Genomic DNA, 19853 nt, shown 5'->3' with positions numbered 1-19853 from the left:
CCAGATATGCCTGTGTAAATGGCCGATGCATTTGGTTGGCTCCAGGGAAATGATTTTTGGATATTTGCTTGATTTTTTTTTTTGAATAAAGAAGTTTCGTATTGGTGACCTTCTAGCTTTTTCGGAAGTAGTGGCCGTGTAGCTCTATGAGAGTCTAGATTTGAAAAATTCTCAGAATAAATCCAAAAGCTAATGCTCAATAATCTTCATTCAAAAATCCCAAAATGGACATGTTCAAAGACCAACACACTCTCCAAAAACGCAAATTTGGAATGTTCCACATTGGCTGTCCCTCGAACATCCTCTGAGCCCTTGGAATTTTCTCCGACCATCCACACATTGTCCCCAGAGGCATGCGAGATGAGGTGGACATTCTGGATCACAGTGTTGAGGATCATCGAGATGAGCAATTGGACGACGAACCACAAGGCACTGCCCTTCGACACATGAATGACCAGAGAATGGACAATCCGAGTCGATGAAGCAGTCGATGGACTCGAAGCAGTTGATGGGAGAGATGGTGAGGAGGAAGAGGAATCACTGAAAAATTAGAATCTTTGGGATTCCAGGTAGTGGAGGAGGGTAGTATAGGAAGACGCTAACTAAAAATTTGAAGCGCTGTATCTCGGCTCCCAGATGAGCAGAGACATGGAACTTTTTGAGATATGTTTAGTTTTTGGCGACTTTTCAGAAAATTTGGAAAACAAATCTAAAATGTGATGAACGCATTGCTATTTTTCTATTTTTCAGAATTTGAACCTTTACATCCAAAAATACATCTGAAATGCATTGATTTTGTTAAAAAATCACATTTCTAGGCCTTCTAGAACCCGAGGTACAGTCATTTGAAGTTTAGGATGTGAGAGACGCAGACAGCGAGGCACTCTAACGGTCTGCGCCTCTTTTGTGCCCACTCAGACGCAGCGTGTCTTGTTGTCTGCGTCTCTACGAAATTTCAAATGACTGTATCTCGGCTTCTAGATGAGCTAGAAAGATAAAAATTAGACAGAAATGTGTAAAAATAAGCAGATTTTGTGAAAAATAGCTTTTTTCTAAAAATTTGGACATTTTTTGATTATTCATGTTTTCCAATATTTTTTAAAAAGACATACCATTCAATGAAATTCAAAACTTCAAACTTTTCTGTAAAAAAACGAACTTTATAGTTCTCAGACCATTTTCTGATTTTTGATTTCAAATTTCAAATTTCTGTAATCGAATTTCTGAGTGGTCTTGAAATTCCCATTTTTGGTTTCTTGGCCATAGAACCAAAAATTTAAATTCTCTGTTTTCCACTTCTATCTATCTAATTCTCATTTTTCTTGTGACGGATACAGTAATCAACACCAACCAGTTCTCTAGAACACCTCGCTTGTTTCTTTTCTCCGTTCCATCTCCGAAAATTGGCAACGGTTGTTTACGTCTTCTTCTTTTCTTATTCCAACGAACGTCTTCTTTTTTCTCGCTTTACGTAATAAATAATTTCTTCTCACACCTATACATATGTATGTTATAATTGCCCGTGAAGGAGAAAACATTCTCGATTCTTTATGACCAGTCATTGCCATCTAGAATTATATATTTTTTGGCAAATTTGAGATGACCGTAATCTAGAAAAAATTTCATCGATTTTGTCGGAAATACCAGCTTTCTAGGTCATCTACAAGCGGAGATAAAGCCATTTTAAGTTCTGGTTGCGAGAGACGCCGACGACGAGACACTCTAACTGTCTGCGTCTCTTTAACTGTGTGCGTCGAAATTCCGAAATTCAGAACTTCAGAAATTCAGAACTTCAGAAATTCAGAACTTCAGAAATTCAGAAATTCAGAAATTCAGAAATTCAGAAATTCAGAAATTCAGAAATTCAGAAATTCAGAAATTCAGAAATTCAGAAATTCAGAAATTCAGAAATTCAGAAATTCAGAAATTCAGAAATTCAGAAATTCAGAAATTCAGAAATTCAAAAATTCAGAAATTCAAAAATTCAGAAATTCAGAAATTCAGAAATTCAGAAATTCAGAAATTCAGAAATTCAGAAATTCAGAAATTCAGAAATTCAGAAATTCAGAAATTCAGAAATTCAGAAATTCAGAAATTCAGAAATTCAGAAATTCAGAAATTCAGAAATTCAGAAATTCAGAAATTCAGAAATTCAGAAATTCAGAAATTCAAGAATTCCTGGAAAAATGAAACAATTAGTCATGTTCCACTTGTCTTATCACCTAATCCATCTTTCTTCCTTATCGTTATCATATCATGTCGCCATCATCAAAAATCAAGAAATCGGATGTATCGCTTCTGTGACAGATTCCCCGATTTGTTTTTTTTTCGAAAAAAAAGTTCCCGAGAAAAAGGAACCGCTTTTTTGGGATTCATCGTTGCAATTTCATTTCCTTTTCTCCTTTTGTAATTTTCTGATTTCTCGAATCTTCTTCATCATTCTTATCATTTAGCTTCAAAAACCATTTTTCTAACTGTTCTAGGAGCCGAGATATAGCTGTTTGAAGTGGAGGAGGCTAGAGACGCCAGACGACGAGACACACTGCGTCTCTAACCTCGGAAACTTCAAATCTCTGTATCTCGGGTTCTAAAAGCGCCAGAAACGAGGTTTTTAGATTAAACCGATCCTCGAAACTTCGAAAATATTTTGAAAAAAAGAAAATGTAGATTTTCATAAATTACAATATCCGAAATCCTCGAAATTCGGATAGTTTGAAGCGAATTCAGAAATAGAGAGTTTCTGAATCAATTTACTCCAAAATTCCCTTTTCTAGCTCTTCTGGGAGCCGAGATACAGCTAGTCAAAGTTTAGAACAGACGCAGACACTTACATTGTCTAGCTGTTTGCGTCTCTCTCCTCTCAAACTTCAAATGACTGTATATCGGGTTCTAGGAATGCTAGAAAAGTGATTTTTTGCTGGAAATGCTTGATTTTTCCGGTATTTTCTAGAATTATTAAATTTTTCTAGTCCTTTTTCTAGTTTTTCGAGAATTTCTGAATTTTTAAAATTTTTCAATTTTAATGGGAACTTCGGATTTTTGAGCTTTCCAGGTGTTTTAAATTTCTATCTTTCAGAATTTACCGAATTTCTAGATTTCGGAGTTTCTGAATTTCTGAATTTCTGAATTTCTGAATTTCTGAATTTTTGAATTTCAAAAAAATTTTCGAAATTTTCGAAATTTTTAGGATTTTTGAACACGTTTGGACTACTCAGAATTTTTCGAAATTTTCGGATTTGCCGAATTTTCAATTTTTTCCGACTTCGGAATTTCAGAATTTGCTAAAATTATCAAATTATCGAAATTTGGGATTTTCACATTTTTTTATTTTTCTGAATTTCTGAATTTTTGAATTTCTGAATTACTGAATTTCTGTATATTCCAAATTTCTGAATTTCTGAATTTTTGAATTTCTGAATTTCTGTATATCCCAAATTTTTAGCTTCTATATTTTTCCCCAATCACTCATTCATCTTAATGGCTAATAGATAAGAGACAACCCAAAAAATCTAGCTAATCCGATATTCTCGAACAGGTCCTCCTTCCGAGAGAACCCTTCCTTATCACCTCGCAATCAGTTTCTCTCTCTCTCTTTCTCAATACCTCTCTCAGTAGCTTTCTCGGTAGCTGTTACTTTCTTTCTCTCTCTCACTCTCTCTCTTCCTTAATAGCTTTCTCAATATCTATCTCGCGGAAGAGAGAGAGAGAGAGAGAGAGAGAGAGAGAGAGAGAGAGAGAGAGAGAGAGAGAGAGAGAGAGAGAGAGAGAGAGAGAGAGAGAGAGAAGCTACGCGGTTTTGGCTTAATTGCGTCGTTCTCGGTCTCGAAACGAAATAATCATTTTCAAAAAAAAAGATGGGGGAGGATACGGCGGTTTCTAACGGCGAGGAGACACTAGGAAACTGGTCTTAATGTGTTCATCATGTCGGAAAAAAGGAGAAGGACAATTTCTGCCGAAAAAGAAGAAGAATAAGGGGATAAGGGCGAACGACCTGGCTTCTTTTCCTGCTTTTTGGATAACGATGATGGCTTTTATATGGAAGAGAACAACGGTTTTGTATAGGAAAATAGATTTTGCAGTCAATTTTGAAGATTATTTTGGTTTTTCATCTTGATTTTTAAAATTGAGGTCTTTTTGGAAATTTGAAATTTTCAAAATTTTCGAAATTTTCGAAATTTTCGGATTTGCCGAATTTTCAAGTTTTTCAGACTTCAGAATTTCAGAATTTGCTAAAATTATCAAATTATCGAAATTTGGGATTTTCACATTTTTTTATTTTTCTGAATTTCTGAATTTCTGAGTTTCTGAAGTCCTGAATTTCTGAATTTCTGAATTTCTGAATTTCTGAATTTTTGAATTTCTGAACTTCTGAATTTCTGAATTTCTGAATTTCTGAATTTCTGAATTTCTGAATTTCTGAATTTCTGAATTTCTTAATTTCTGAATTTCTGAATTTCTGAATTTCTGAATTTCTGAATTTCTGAATCTCTGAACTTCTGAACTTCTGAATTTCTGAATTTCTGAATTTCTGAATTTCTTTATTTCTGAATTTCTGAACTTCTGAATTTCTGAATTTCTGAATTTCTGAATTTCTGAATTTCTGAATTTCTGAATTTCTGAATTTCTGAATTACTGAATTTCTGTATATTCCAAATTTCTGAATTTCTGAATTTTTGAATTTCTGAATTTCTGAATTTCTGAATTTTTTTGGATATCCAAATTAATTGAAATTACTGTAATTTTTTTTCAAAAATTTCAAAGTTTCAAAAAACTCATATAGAATCTTATACCGACCCATACCTTGGTTTTTTGTCCATAGCTTTCTTTCTAATAATTCGACAGTTATGTAATTTATACTATCTTGTAGCCCTTGAAAAGTTCTATCCAACACAATTTAAAACTTTTCAAAATATTGATTTTCAAAAAAGTTATGAACCCGGCAAATCTAAATCAGCTGCTTTATCATGTTCCACCATCCTGACCAACAGAAAACTTTCCTTTTTTTGTCTTCTAGAATTTTTCTTCATTCCATCTTCTGATCCATTTTATCACGCCTATTTGGTTTGCTACATATCACTACTTCCTATAGTACCAGTTTCCGTTATTTGTAGCTACAGTAATCTTACAGCCCAAAAAACAAATTTTCAGATCACAAAATGAAAACTCTAATATTTTTTCTAATTGAAATAATTCTATCAGTCAAAAGCAGTGATATTGATGCAAAAAACATCTTCAAAGGGCTCTACGAGACGTCTGGATTCCATTGTTACAGTCGGTGAGTGTTGCAAATGCGCTCTATTGATAAAAAAGTTCAAATCGCTATAACTTAACTAGTTTTGATCCGACTTTCATGAAAATTTGACCAAAAAGCTGGAAATTTTACAAGCTTCAATTTAAAATATATTTCAGTTCAGCTTTCATAACTTCATTTGTCGCAAATGCGCTCTAATGAGAATCTAGAGAGAAAATAGTTGAAATTGCTATGACTTTGCTAGTTTCATCCAATTTTTACGAAATTTTGACTAAAATGCTGGACATTTTATACGCTTCAATTTCATATGTTACTCAATATGTTTTTCCAAATTTCTTCAGTTGCAAACGCGCCCCATTGACAATCTCACCAGCTTGAACTTTAAACGACTATAACTCCGTCAATTTTTATCTGATTTTTATGAAAAATATACGAAAATGTGGGAAATTGAACAATCTTTAATTTGAGCTTTTCTTCAACAAAGTGTTTGTAAACTTAAATGTTGCAATTGCGCTCTATTGTCAATTTTCCCCACTTACCACTTCAAACCTTCATAACTCATTCAGTTTTCAGCCAATTTTAAAGATTTTTCTATCAAAATGTGCCAAATTTTACAACAATTTTATTTTTCAACATAATTTTTCAAAATTCAGAGATTCTATGCGGCTGCCACGTCATCTGCACGGACGTCCTCAAACCACCGATCCTCCATTCGACCTGTCCGTTTTTGATTCGTCCGGAAAGCGTGTAGAGAGTTATGAAGTTGGAAAGGTTTATACAGGTACGGGTACTAGCTTTTTCTGGCTTAGTTTTTTCTAGGTCATGGTCTAGCTTTTCCTAGGCCACCTCTCGTTTTTTTCAGTCAAACTCGAAGCCTATGTGCATTTCCGAGGGCTATTGCTCCAGCCAAGACTTTGTACACCGAACGGAGCAATAATTGGAACTTTGAGAGGCGGAAAATTCATAGAGGATGAGCAGTTTGAGACTCACGGTAAGATTTTTGACCTAATTTCTTAAATTCGGACCCTATTATCAATAGAACGAACTTGCAGGCTTGATGTTTCATCAATGTGGACGTCTAGTGACCAACGACTCGTTGACCCATACTTCAGATGACAAAAAATTCCTGACCGAAGCGAAATGGCACGCTCAACATGATGTGGGAAATGTTCAGTTTGTGTAGGTTGTCTCTCTTTCCTCTCTGCGCCCTCTCGCCCCGCCGACAACTTTATGTACGCACTCTTGACCCAGTATTCGATGTGGAGAGATGGCCGAGCGGTCCAAGGCGCTGGTTTAAGGCACCAGTCCCTTCGGGGGCGTGGGTTCGAATCCCACTCTCTTCAGTTCCTTTTTTCGTTTTCCGATCGAAAATATAACGAGTTGGGAACTATTTTTGTGGAAAAAAACAAGTTTCCAGATTTTCAGTCTTTTTTTCCAAGAACTGATTGAAAACGAACAGATTTGGACCTCTGAGAAGCATCCATTTGAAGTTTAAGAGGCTAGAGACGCAGCGTGTCTCGTCGTCTGCGTCTCTAGCCTCCAAAAAGTTCGAATCGCTCTATCTCTGCTGATATTTGAGCTAGAAAATTGGTTATTTTATTCAAATGTAGGAAATTCTGTGAATTTTTGAAAAAAAATATATGTTTGGAAAACTTAAAAAGTTTCAGAAAACTCAACTTATTTTCGATTACTTCTGAAAAAGCTTATTTTTAAAAATATAATTTTTTTTTGGATCCTGCGGATCATTTTGGTGGTAAAATCACATTTCTAGGACTTCTGGAAGCCGAGATACGCTCTTCTGAAGTTTTGAAGGTGAGAGACGCAGACAACGAGACACTCTAACTGTCTGCGTCTCTCCAAAATTTTAAACAGCTATATCTCAGCTGTTAGAAGGGCTAGAACAATGAAAATTGAACAGAATTATGTAAAAACAAGCAAATTTTGTAAAAATTGCGTTTTCTAAGAATTTGAATTTTTTTATTTTTTTCAAAATTTCGAAAACCTTTTAAAAATGCATATTATATGATGAAACTAGATATTCCGAAAATTCCTGTTAAAGAACGAACCTTCTAGCTCTTCTAGAAGCCAAGATATTGTTATTTTTTGTTTCGGAGGTGAGAAACGCAGACAACGAGACACTCTGACTGTCTGCGTCTCTTCTAAACTTTGAACGGCTATATCTCAGCGGCTAGATAAGATAGAAAGGTCAAACTTTTTGCAAGATGTGTTAAATGTTTCGTATTTTCAAATTTCATTTTTCCAGAGCCACGATAGCTACCGAAAATGTGCTCTACTGGGAGAAATGGCGTCCAAAACATGCATTCTTGAAGGGTCCATATCAAAAGTGGTCCCATCAAAATCCCAACATTTTCGTCTACAATTTGGAGAAGGAAATGGAGCAAAAGAACACTGAAAAAGTGGTCACATCGGAGCCAATCACCCCATCTCAACATCCACTATTCGAAGAGCAAAAAGAGTTTTTAAAAGGCAAAATGGGTACTACAGTAGGCACTACCGTAGTCCCTGCGTCGCTAACCGAGACATCTGAAAATTCGGATGACGTTTTTGATTTCGACGGATTGGCATTTGAAATTACTGGAAATCCGGGACCAGTGAAGTTTGATAAAATCCAGGTCACTGCTGCGAGTATGATGCTTGCAGAGAAGACCGACGTCACGAAGACCCCAGAAATTTCGGTAGATCGAATTTTGAAACAAAAAATCGATAATCCAAATTTCCAGCACTCCTCAAAATTCCTAGTAGAAAAACCAACGGAATCGAGTTTTATGATGGGGCGAATGTTCAAAAAGTTCGCGCCGCTCAATGATACCGTACTCCTGGAGGATGATTTGAAGTTTTTGAACGCGCACGCACACCATAGAAGACTACAACACGATTTTGTGGATAACAATGATTTGGAGATGGAGGGTGAGTTTTATTTTTCTGATAGAACTCAAAAAAACTAAACATTTTAAAAAAGGTTTGAGGCTTCTAGCTTAATTTTGAGCCGAGATATGATCATTTGAAGATTTGGAGGCTAGAGACGCAGTGTGTCTCGTCGTCTGGCGTCTTTCGCATTCAAAACTTCAAATAGCTATATCTCGGCTTTTAGATGAGCTAGGATGATGAGAATTTGACTGAATACTGTGAAACCAAGCCGGGTTTTTGAAAAATAGAGTTTCCTATGGATTTGGAAAAAAATTGATTCTGAAATATTTTCAAAACCTTCTCATAAAGTTACATAATTTGATAAAACTAAAAATTTAGCAAAATTCTGTAAAAAACGGACCTTCTAGCTCGTCAGGAAGCCGAGATAAAACGATTTGAAGTTTTGGAGAGACGCAGACAGTTAGAGTGTCTCGTTGTATGCGTCTCTCGCCTTCAAAACTTTAAACGCTCGTATCTCGGTTTGTAAGAGGCCTAGAAATGTGATTTTTGAACCAAAATGATCATTAAAAATCTGGAAAAATTATTTCAAACAAAAGTGAATATTTTTGAAAAAATCGAAATTTCAAAACTTTCCAAAAAGTACTATTCTTGTTGTTTGAAACATAAAAAACAAAATTCCATCCATTTTACGAAAAGAATGAGCTTCTAGCTAAATATTGAGCTGAGATACAGTCATTTGAATTTTGGGAGAGACGCAGACACTTAGAGTGTCTCGTTGTCTGCATCTCTAGCCTCCCAAACTTTGAAGAGTTGTATCTCCGCTTGTAGGACGCCTACAGATGTGATTTTTGAACCGATCTCATCCTTATGAAGCTAGAAAAGTGTTTATTCAAAAAGAATTTTGAAAAACACTTTTTTGAATTTGAAAAATTGAATTTTCCGAAAATCCCGAAGTCCGCAATTTTTGCCAAGATTTACAAAAACTTAAATTGTCTACATTTTACAAAAAGAATGAACTTTCTAGCTCAACTTTAAACGAGATACAGCCATTTGAAGTTTAGAAGAGACGCAGACAGTTAGAGTGTCGTCTGCGTCTCTCCAAACTTCAAACGGCTGTATCTCGACTCCTAGACGTGCTAGAAACTTGGTTCTTTTTGCAAAATGTAGCGAAAAATCTAGGAAATGTGTTCCAATGCAAAATTCCATTATAAAAATTTCAGAAAAATGCCAAGACAACCCGTGCGAAAACGGAGGTCGTTGTAGCGTTCAAAAAGGCAAAATTCGGTGTCAATGTGGTGCCGGCTACACAGGCCAAAATTGTACCGAAATCGATAAATGTATAGAAAATGAGTGTGAGAATAATTCGACATGTTTTAATGATAAGAGATCACCAGTCGGCTACTCATGCAAGTGTCAAAATGGAACAGTTGGGAAACTGTGTGAAAGTAGGTGGCCTAGAAAATTCCCATGGCCTAACTTTTTCAATTCCAGTTCAATGTCCATTGGATCAGTGTGAAAATGGCGGGAAATGCTATTTGAATACTTTTGGAAAAATTGGATGCAAGTGCTTGCCAGGAACCACTGGAAGACGATGTGAAAGGGGTAACAGACTACAAACTACAAACTACAAACTACAATTTTCATTTCCAGAAATCAATGAATGCGGCTGGAACAAGTGTCGAAATGGTGCCAAATGTGTGGACCTTTTTAATGATTACCGTTGTGATTGTGCCGATGGATGGATGGGTCGGAATTGTGAACGTAAGTGGATAGAGGCCTAGAAAACCAAATTTCGGGTTTCCAGGCCACCATTACTTTCAAAATTTTTGGTGGATCAAGCCAAGTCTATTACACTTTTCAAATTCTAAAAATAATAATTATGAAGCGAGTTATGAGCATTTATATCTGGTGGCCTAGAATTTTCCAAAACTAGGCCATTAGACTCAAATGCTTATAACTCGCTTTAAAATTGACGTTTTTGAGTTTTGAAAACACCAATCGTCTTGTCATGTTTTTTCTAACATTTTCAATATATTAATGGCCTAACTTTTCTAAATTTTCTTTCCTAGCCTATGGTTTATTGGTGGCCTAGAAAACCAAATTTTGGGGTTCTAGGCCAACATTACATTCAAAATTTTTGGTGGATCAAGCCAAGTCTATTACACTTTCCAAATTCTAAAAATATCAATTTTTAAGCGAGTTATGAGCTTTTGCATCTGGTGGCCTAGAAAACCCAAAACTAGGCCACTAGGCTCAAATGCTTCTAACTCGCTTTAAAATTAACGTTTTTGAGTTTGGAAAACACCAATCACTTTTTATTTTTTTTCTAAATCTTTCGAATATACTCATGGCCTAGTTTTCCAACATTTGGGTTTCTAGGCCATGGCTTACTGGTGGCCTAGAAAAACTAATTTTGGATTTTTTGGCCATTACGTACAAAATGTTTGGTGAACCAAGCCAAGTTCATAACACTTTTCAAATCCTAAAAATATCAATTTTGAAGCGAGTTATGAGCTTTTGCATCTGGTGGCCTAGAATTTTTGAAAACTAGGCCACTGAACTCAAATGCTCATAATTCGCTTTAAAATTGGTGTTTTTAAGTTTTGAAAACATCAATCGTCTTGAATTTGTTTTTTTTTAATTTTGATTATAATCATGACCAAGTTTTCCAAATTTTGGATTTCTAGGCCACCACTCTCAAAAAACTCTTCCAGGTCCGTGCCAAGACATTTACGGCTCCTGTCGAGTATGGAAACGCGAGGGACAATGTGACCAAATGAAAAATGCTACGGATTTCTTTGATATCAATTGTGCAGCGTCTTGTGGGATTTGCAATAAGATTGATAATACGACAGGTAATATTAAGCCACGCCCACTAAGCTCCGCCCCCTTTTTTCAGATACTTCCTATCTCCCCCTACAACCGATTTTGATGCCATTTGCATTTTTATTAGGAGAATGGAAGTCCCAAATTAAAGGATGGAATAACCATACAACGGATTATCCTATCGATATGGAAGGAATGGTGTACAATGAGACAATTACGTTCTCGGTGACACCATCGCTCAGCTTTGGGACACCTTATTTGAATTATACGTAAGTTTGCAATAAAATAAGAATTTTCCAGAAAGAACCAAGTTTCTAGGACATCTAGGAGCTGGGATACAGATATTTGAAATTCAGAGCTAGAGACGCAGAGTGTCTCGTTGTCTGCGTCTCTCGCTAAGCTTCAATTAGCTGTATCTCAGCTTCTAGATGGCCTAGAAAAGTGGTTTTTGGACCAAAAGGTTTTCTTTAATTTTAGCTTCTTCAGAATTGAAGAACAACTATTTTGGAAAATAAAATTCGAAAATTCCGCATATTCGAAAAATCGAACTCTTTGAAATTTATGAAATTAACATAGAAAATTAAATTCCCTCTTTTCTGTCCAAATTCTAACCTTCTAGGTCTTCTAGGAGCCGAGATACAGCCATTTCAAACTTTGAAGGTGAGAGACGTAGACAACGAGACACTCTGACTGTCTACGTCTCTCCTAAACTTCAAATGACTATATCTCTGCTTCTAGAAGGCCTAGAAAAGTGAATTTTGTGCCAAAATGCTTCTTTTAAGTTTGACTTTTTTATGAAATTAAAAATCGGAACTAATAAGAAAATGTCAAATTTTTAAATAATAATGAAAGTTTAGAATTTTTGAAAATTTAAAAATTCATATAGAAAATAAAATTTCCTCCAATTTTGCTCTAGTTTCAACTTTCTAAGCCTTCTACGAGTCGAGATATAGCCGTTTAAAGTTTTGAACACAAGAGACGCAGACAACGAGACACACTAACTGTCTGCGTCTCACCTAAACTTGAAATGGCTGTATCTCTGCTCAGAAAAGTGCTAGAACAATGAAAACTAGATAGAAATGCGTCAAATTTGGGGTGTAATGCCTTTGTATTTCAAAAATTCTAAAAATTCAAACTTTGACGGTGAGAGACGCAGACAAGGAGACACTCTGACTGTCTGCGTCTCTTCTAGAACTGAAATAGATGTATCTCGGCTTCTAGAAGGCCTAGAAATGCCGATTTTCTTGTGAATTTTGTGGTTTTTGATGGTTAATTTGAAATAATGTAAAAAAAAAGTTGTTTGATAGTTCAGAAAATTTTTTAAATTGAAATTTCTGTAGCAAAATCTATTTCGAATAGCTTCAGAGCGTATTTTCCACATTTCTAGATGTTATTTACTGAAGGAACCCCCATAATCTAGCTCTTCTGAAACCCAAGCTACAGCCATTTGAAATTTTGCAGAGATGCAGACAACGAGACACGCTGCGTCTCTAGCTCTAAACTTCAAATGAATGTATCTCGGCTTCTAGAAGGTCTAGAAACATGATTCTCCCACTAAAAGCATTCTTCTAATTTCTATTTTGTTCTGAAAATCTCAAAATTCCAAAAATTCCAGAGCCACAATGACAAATCAAGATGATCCGAGCAATATCCATCAATACAACGGATTCCTAACTATCCAACAATACAAAGAAAACGAAGAATCGCCAGACAAGGGTGCTCTCACCACTGTGAGCAATACCGGAATCATAATGATCGAGGAAGGCGAGATTTTGGACGAAAAATCGTCCACCGAGGGTGCTCCAACACTGATGCTCACTCCCACCTATGAATTTTTCAAATTCCCTGTCAATAATTCTGGCGGCAATTCGAATTTGAAAAATCCAGAGAGATCGAAGCGATGGTTCACACTGAAGAACAAACGATTAATGCAGTATATGGTCCGAGAATTCAAGGGGAGGACCCATAAATTCACAAAGATTTATAAAAAGACGCAGGAATTCAAATATTTGTGAAAATTCTGATTACTGTGCTCCAAGTGTTTCTAGTCATCATGTAGTGTGCAATAATAAGACCATATAATAAATTTGTATTTTTTTATTAGTTGTTTTCTCTGAAACTTTAGAATTGTAAAAATCCAAAAGTTAATGCTCAAAAATCTTCATTCAAAAACCAAAATCCAGGCGGCTCAAAGACCAACACACTCTCCAAAAACGCAAATTTAGAATGTTCCATATTGACTGTCTCTCGAACATCCTCTGAGCATTCTGGATCACAGTGTTGAGGATCATCAGGGAATCGACGGTGAGCAATTGTATAGATGCACCGATAGTCGACACAGGAAGAGCCAGATGGACATTCCAATTGGCTGAAGCAGTAGTTGGAGCCGTTGATGGTGGAGATGGTGAGAAGAAGGAGGAAGCTGGGTGTATTGGAAGAAGTTCACTATTGAGGTTCCGGTTTTAAGGCTAGAGGGCTAGCTTCTAAGATTAGCGGCCGAGCTACGCGGTCCACAGTACTGACCCATGTAAAGTAGCATAGTACTAAAAACATCCCGTCCAAAAAGGAACCGGTGGAAAATTATCCCTCTTAAAAGACCTCGCCAAAAATACAAGATAGGGAAGGACCCAAACTAAGAGGACCTTGCCTAAAAGGTCCCGGACAAGCATACTACCCAGAGCTATAATGAACCGACATAAATAAGTCTGTTCCATAGGGATCCCTGCCCACCAGTAGTTCAAAATAATCCTGAAAAAAGATCAGACCTAAAAGGATCCGGTTGGAAGTACCATGTCGAAAAGAGCTAACCTTAAAGGTGGGGGGACAGGAGATTTTTTGTAGTTTTTTTGTAGCTAGAGTATGCATTCTACCGTCACGGTGTACAACGTTTAATGTCACTCTGCGTACAGATGTCGTCCTCGCCTTTATGTATGCAATCGGGCGTGCGCTTTCTCTTTGCCCGCGTGGCTCAGTCGGTAGCGGCGCCGCACCCTCAATCATCGCCCTCACAAGTTCAACTCCTCGAGGGGCATCTTTGAACGGAATTTCGAGAACATTATTTTTTTCATGTCCCCCCCCACCTTTAAATTCTGCTAGGTTTCTATTCAGTATCATTTGCTAAATGTCTAAAAATCATTTCATGACTAATGGTATTTGAAGGCTAGAGTCCTTAAAGGTGGGGGGACATGAAAAAAAAATGTTCTCGATATTCCGTCTAAATATGCCCCTCGAGGAGTTGAACTTGTGAGGACGAGGATTGGGGGTGCGGCGCCGCTACCGACTGAGCCACGCGGGCAAAGAGAGAGCGGCACCTCGATTGCATACATAAAGGCGAGGACGACAGATGTGCGCAGAGTGACATTAAGCGTTGTACACCGTCACGGTAGAATGCATACTCTGGCCCCAAAAATCCCCCGTAAAATCTCTTGTCCCCCCCCCCCCCCACCTTTAAAAAACATAGATCTGTGACTCTTTTTTTGGATTTCAAACTCTTCGTTTACCTAGAAAGTCAGCAGGTCAACGGCGCCAAAAACACTTACCAATAGGAACTTCATTCATTTCTCTTGACTCTATCCAAGAAGGGAATGGATGACCTGGGTTCCCGGTCCTCCTGCTTATATATAACTCTTTTTAATCGAATTATGAACACATCCAAGTAGGGGTATATGGGAATTTTCAGAAAAAGGTACACACCACCCACTCTTGAGAAAGATAGGAAATTTCAGAAAAAATGCGCATTTTTTTTTTGAGAGTTCCCATCCTCAAACGAGGGTGCGCCTGAAAAATGCCTGAAAAAGTTTCTCAAGAGTGGGTGGTATGTAGATTTTTTCTGAAATGTCTCATTTCCCTAAAAGTGGTCTTAATTCAATTAACACAAGTTACGTATAAGCAGCTGGGCTGGCTACCCAGGTTATCCATTCCCTTCTTGGATAAAGTCAAGAGAAATGAAGTTCCTATTGGTGAGTGTTTTTTTTGAGGATTCTAGGAGTCCTTTTTGACGGGGGGTTCCTCTAGATCGGGTCCTTTTCGACTATGGTATTCTGTCTTCCTCATCATTTTTGACCACTGTTTTCTGTTGGACATGGATCCTCCTTGAACATACCCAATCATGTCGGGTCCATTTTGGCCTTGTCTTTTTTTTCCCGAATTTTTAGGCAGAGTTCTTTTAGTTCGGGGTCCTTTTAGTACTTTTTTACTAGGTCACACATAAGAAACGTGTAGCTTATTTTTCATGGTCCAGGATAAATAGCTCAGGCTGCTCGGCCGCTAGCTCATTAACCTTGACACCGGAACCTTTGTAGTTAGCGTCTTCCTATACCACCCTCCTCCACTACCTGGAATCCCAAAGATTCTAATTTTTCAGTGATTCCTCTTCCTCCTCACCATCTCTCCCATCAACTGCTTCGAGTCCATCGACTGCTTCATCGACTCGGATTGTCCATTCTCTGGTCATTCATGTGTCGAAGGGCAGTGCCTTGTGGTTCGTCGTCCAATTGCTCATCTCGATGATCCTCAACACTGTGATCCAGAATGTCCACCTCATCTCGCATGCCTCTGGGGACAATGTGTGGATGGTCGGAGAAAATTCCAAGGGCTCAGAGGATGTTCGAGGGACAGCCAATGTGGAACATTCCAAATTTGCGTTTTTGGAGAGTGTGTTGGTCTTTGAACATGTCCATTTTGGGATTTTTGAATGAAGATTATTGAGCATTAGCTTTTGGATTTATTCTGAGAATTTTTCAAATCTAGACTCTCATAGAGCTACACGGCCACTACTTCCGAAAAAGCTAGAAGGTCACCAATACGAAACTTCTTTATTCAAAAAAAAAAATCAAGCAAATATCCAAAAATCATTTCCCTGGAGCCAACCAAATGCATCGGCCATTTACACAGGCATATCTGGCACTTGGACATCCTATTGCCGATGTACATGAGATTCCTTGAGACGTACAGTACGCCACCAGAAGGATCAGAAGGATCTGAAACAGTACTTTTTCGAACAATTCTGATTTTTGAAACAAAATAAGTCTTACCAAGAAAAATTGGAATTTCATAGTTTCCAGTATTTGTCTGGAAATTTTCAGATCTATTATATAGGGCGGCGAAAATGTCAACATGTTTTTTCTTTTCAAAATTTGAATGAATTTTGCATAATCCCCAAAATTCGCTAGAAACAAAAAACACAATTCCCATAAAAAACCAGATGAAAGGAACTGAAATTTGATATTCCATTGATCAATGTTGCATGGATTCTTTTTCTGGAATTCGAAAATATGAAATTTTAGATTTTTATACTTTCAGATATTAGAAATCGAAAAAGGGACATTTCACAAAAAGTTTGAAATTTCTAGCGCAATTTTCATCAAAGTTATAGCCATTTGAAGTTTTAGAGAGACGCAGACGGCGAGACAGCATGCGTCTCTGACTCTAACTGTCTGCGTCTCTCCTAAACTTCAAATGGCTGTATCTCGGCTTCTAGATGAGCTAGAAAGATGAAAACTAGACAGAAATGTGTAAAAATGAGCACATTTTGTGAAAAATAGATTTTTCTAAGAATTTGGACATCTTTTGATTTTTTCATATTCTTGAAGTTTTTTCAAAAAGGCGTACCATTTGATAATTAAAATTTCAGAAATTTCAGTAAAATAATTAACCTTCTAGCATTTCTAGAACCCGAGATACAGCCTTTTGCCGCCAGAAAGACGCAGACAGTTAGAATGTCTCGTTGTCTGCGTCTCTCACCGTCAAAATTTTGAAACCATGTATCTCAGCTTCTAGATGAGCTAGAAATGTGTTTTTTAGACCAAAATGTTTATTTTAATTTATATATGTTGTGTCTCCTGGTGGCGGCATTGTGTGAACCACCAGCCAGACAGTATGTGAGTAGTAGATGAATAAGGACTTTATTCAGTGAATAGGGGACAACAGAATACTTTGGGGCAGGAGAGAGAGAGTATCAGAATGATCAGCCCCTTTATCTAGAAGTTCTGACCAAGGGAACAAATAGTTACGCGCGTGATGACAATTAGCACAAACAGTGGTTATTGCGCGCGCCTACTTTGGGTAGATCAAACTAAGGCGGATATTAAACTTATAAAACTAATGAAGGTTTGCATAGTCTGCAACACCTCCCCTTTTAACTATGATGAACATACAAAGAATGAACTAGACTAAAAGAGATCCTAGAAATACTAACAATTCTTAAACTAAAGTTTGGGGCATTCCTAGATTAATGATACGATGTCTTATTCGGCTTCATGACGAACTTTGGTGGTGGTTTGACGGTACGTGTAGATTTCCGGATGGGTTTTGGAGATGGTGCTGTGGGACTTCCAGGAAATATTGGCGTTGGAGTCGGTGGTGAACGGTCGGGCAAGGTTGTTGACAACGGTGTCCACTCGATAGCGTCCATTGTGTCCATAGTGTCGAGTGGAACATCGAACGAAGTTGGAGTGTCACGACGGCGCAGTTGATTGGTGTGTCTAATCCAGAAGTTGTTGTTTTCCACAGTGACGCGGTACATTGTACGCCCAATCCGACGTTGAATAGTTCCTGGAATCCAAGTGGTAGTATTTATGCTACGGTAGTCTTTAACATAAACCTTATCTCCCACGTTGAAGTTGCGACAATGTGCACCATGCTGGTTGTTGAACTGCTTCTCCATCTCTGTGTCGTGCGAGTGGGGAAGTTGGTCGGTTGGGAGAAGTTGATCCAGGAATGTACGGATCTTCTGGCCAATGAAGTTCTCAGCGGGTGATGAGCCATTTGGACTGGCGGTACAAGGCGAAGAGCGATAGCTCTGAAGGAAAAGATACAAGGAAGCATCTGTATTTCCCTCCCCCTTTAACTTGCCTAATGCCCTTTTAAGGGTATCCACAAAACGTTCTGCCTGTCCATTTGATTGTGGATGGAATGGCGGGGACCGAGTGTGTTGGATTCCTCGGTCTTTGCAGAAGTCGTGGAATTGAGCAGATGTGAATTGTGTTCCATTATCGGTCACCAGTGTCTCCGGATCTCCGAACTGTGCAAACATCTTTCGCAAAATGTTGATGGTTGCCGCTGATGTAATGGATGTGGTTGGAACAATTTCTGGCCATTTTGAGAAGGAATCAACAACTACTAGATAATAGGTTCCTTCGACAGGTCCGGCGTAATCCACGTGTACACGTTGCCATGGCTTTGTGGAAATAGGCCAAGAGCATAAAGTGTTCTTGATGGGATTCTTCGACACTGCCGCACACTGATCACAGCTTCTGACGATGTTCTCAATGTCTTTGTCGATTGACGGCCAGTAAACAAGAGTTCGAGCCAACTGTTTCATTCTCACCATTCCAGTGTGAGCACGATGGAGCATTTTGAGCACACGGGCTCTGAGTGATACTGGGATGACGATTCGATCGTTGAACATCAGACAGTCAGATACGATGGATAGTTGATCTCGTCGGTTGTGAAAAAAAACGATTTGTGAGCTTTTATCAATATTATTTGGCCACGAACCTGAGGTTGTGTACTCGTACACTTCTGCCAAAAGTGTATCCTTTTTGGAATAGTCTTTGACCATTTCAGCTGTCACCGGCAATTGTTCACACGTGTTGACTAGATTTGTAATCACGTCCATTTCGACTTGGGCAATGACTCGATCTTCACATTCCTTCTGTTGGATTTGTTCGGAAATGAGTCTTGAGAGGGCATCAGCTTGTCCAAAGTCGTGAGTATTGACGTACTCGATGGTGAAGTCGTAATTGAGCAAGATTGTGGCCCAACGTTGGAGTCTATTTGCACTGTAAATAGGAATACCTTTTTTCTCTCCGTAGATCGAAAGGAGCGGCTTGTGGTCCGTTTTCAGTGTGAAATGTCGACCATGAATAAACTTGTGGAACTTCGTGACGGCCGTGATGAGTCCAAATGCTTCTTTTTCGATTTGACTGTAGTTGCGCTGTGGTGCAGTGAGAGCCTTATTGATGTGGTATATGGCTTTTTCATGACCCATTTGGAAAACGATGAGAGATCACTGCTCCGATCCCATATTGACAAGCGTCGGCAGCGACTATTATTGGCAGTTTCGGATCGTAGTGTGTGAGAAGAAGATCCGATTGGAGCATTTGTCTTATGTTGTCACACGATGATCGGCGATTCAGAAGTCCATTTGAATTCAGCATCTTTCTTAGTTAATGCATCCAGTGGTGGACGGAATTTGAATAATTCCTTAATGAAGGTGCCGTAGAACTGTATGAGTCCTAGAAATGAGCGGACTTGACTGTCGTTTTTCGGTTCAGGCATCTGCTGAATCGCAGTCACCTTTTCGGGATCCGGTCGTCTGCCATCTTTGTCGATGCAGAATCCGAGGAATGTGATTCTCGGCATTAGGAATGTGCATTTTTCCAGTTTGACGCGGAATCCATAGTTGTAGATTCGCTTGAACACTGATTTCAGTCGTGAATTGTGCTGTTCGATTGTCGACCCGGTTATGATGATGTCATCAAGGTAGGCCGCGGGTCCGTCCAGTCCAGTGATCATTGCATCCATGACTTGTTGAAAACATCCTGGAGCAGATTTGACCCCGAATGGCTGTCGATTGTAGTTGAACAAGCCTCGACGTGTATTGATACAGAGCATCTGTTTGGCTTGTTCGTCGATTTCAATCTGTAAATAGGTTTCGGCCAAATCTATTTGAGAAAAATACTTCCCACCGTTTAAAGTAGCGAATATGTCGTCTGCAGTTGGCAAGGGATGATGATGCTGTTGGATTGAATCGTTGAGGACGGTAGAGAAATATGAGCGCATCCGAATCGATTCATTATTATTTTTGACAAGAACTATCGGCGCTGCCCATTCCGAATGATCCACTGGAGAGATAACACTTGGATGCTGTAGACGTTCCAACTCA

General features: G+C 38.2%; 5 protein-coding genes and 1 non-coding gene across 6 annotated transcripts; 3 read left to right on the top strand and 3 right to left on the bottom strand.

Moving 5' to 3' along the window:
* Positions 1 to 206: 206 nt before the first annotated feature.
* Positions 207 to 650, bottom strand: CBG26158 (the record flags this gene model as incomplete). Its single annotated transcript, XM_045241749.1, has 2 exons — positions 207 to 540; positions 604 to 650. 2 exons carry the CDS (start codon positions 648 to 650, stop codon positions 207 to 209), a joined length of 381 nt encoding a protein of 126 aa, XP_045100100.1.
* Positions 651 to 5156: 4506 nt separating this feature from the next.
* CBG18408 lies at positions 5157 to 12981 on the top strand (the record flags this gene model as incomplete). Its single annotated transcript, XM_045241748.1, is given in 11 exon segments — positions 5157 to 5275; positions 5905 to 6032; positions 6093 to 6242; positions 6304 to 6430; positions 7515 to 8183; position 8949; positions 9213 to 9585; positions 9632 to 9901; positions 10855 to 10995; positions 11007 to 11235; positions 12582 to 12981. The coding sequence occupies 11 exon segments, from the start codon at positions 5157 to 5159 to the stop codon at positions 12979 to 12981; spliced, it is 2607 nt and encodes an 868-aa protein (XP_045096476.1).
* Positions 6513 to 6594, top strand: CBG28537. The gene has a single exon. It is a non-coding gene (tRNA).
* Positions 12982 to 14910: 1929 nt separating the features above from the next.
* CBG26157 lies at positions 14911 to 15635 on the top strand (the record flags this gene model as incomplete). Its single annotated transcript, XM_045241747.1, has 2 exons — positions 14911 to 14925; positions 15375 to 15635. The coding sequence occupies 2 exons, from the start codon at positions 14911 to 14913 to the stop codon at positions 15633 to 15635; spliced, it is 276 nt and encodes a 91-aa protein (XP_045100099.1).
* A 1560-nt stretch (positions 15636 to 17195) lies between these two features.
* On the bottom strand, positions 17196 to 18374 carry CBG26156 (the record flags this gene model as incomplete). The annotated part of the gene is made up of 1 exon (XM_045241746.1): positions 17196 to 18374. One exon carries the CDS (start codon positions 18372 to 18374, stop codon positions 17196 to 17198), a length of 1179 nt encoding a protein of 392 aa, XP_045100098.1.
* Positions 18375 to 19081: 707 nt separating this feature from the next.
* On the bottom strand, positions 19082 to 19582 carry CBG26155 (the record flags this gene model as incomplete). Its single annotated transcript, XM_045241745.1, has 1 exon — positions 19082 to 19582. The coding sequence occupies one exon, from the start codon at positions 19580 to 19582 to the stop codon at positions 19082 to 19084; it is 501 nt and encodes a 166-aa protein (XP_045100097.1).
* Positions 19583 to 19853: the final 271 nt, after the last annotated feature.

The sequence above is a fragment of the Caenorhabditis briggsae genome, assembly GCF_000004555.2.
Source record: "Caenorhabditis briggsae complete genome, chrII, whole genome shotgun sequence".
Classification (NCBI taxonomy): domain Eukaryota; kingdom Metazoa; phylum Nematoda; class Chromadorea; order Rhabditida; family Rhabditidae; genus Caenorhabditis; species Caenorhabditis briggsae.
This window is presented reverse-complemented; position numbering and strand designations above follow the sequence as displayed.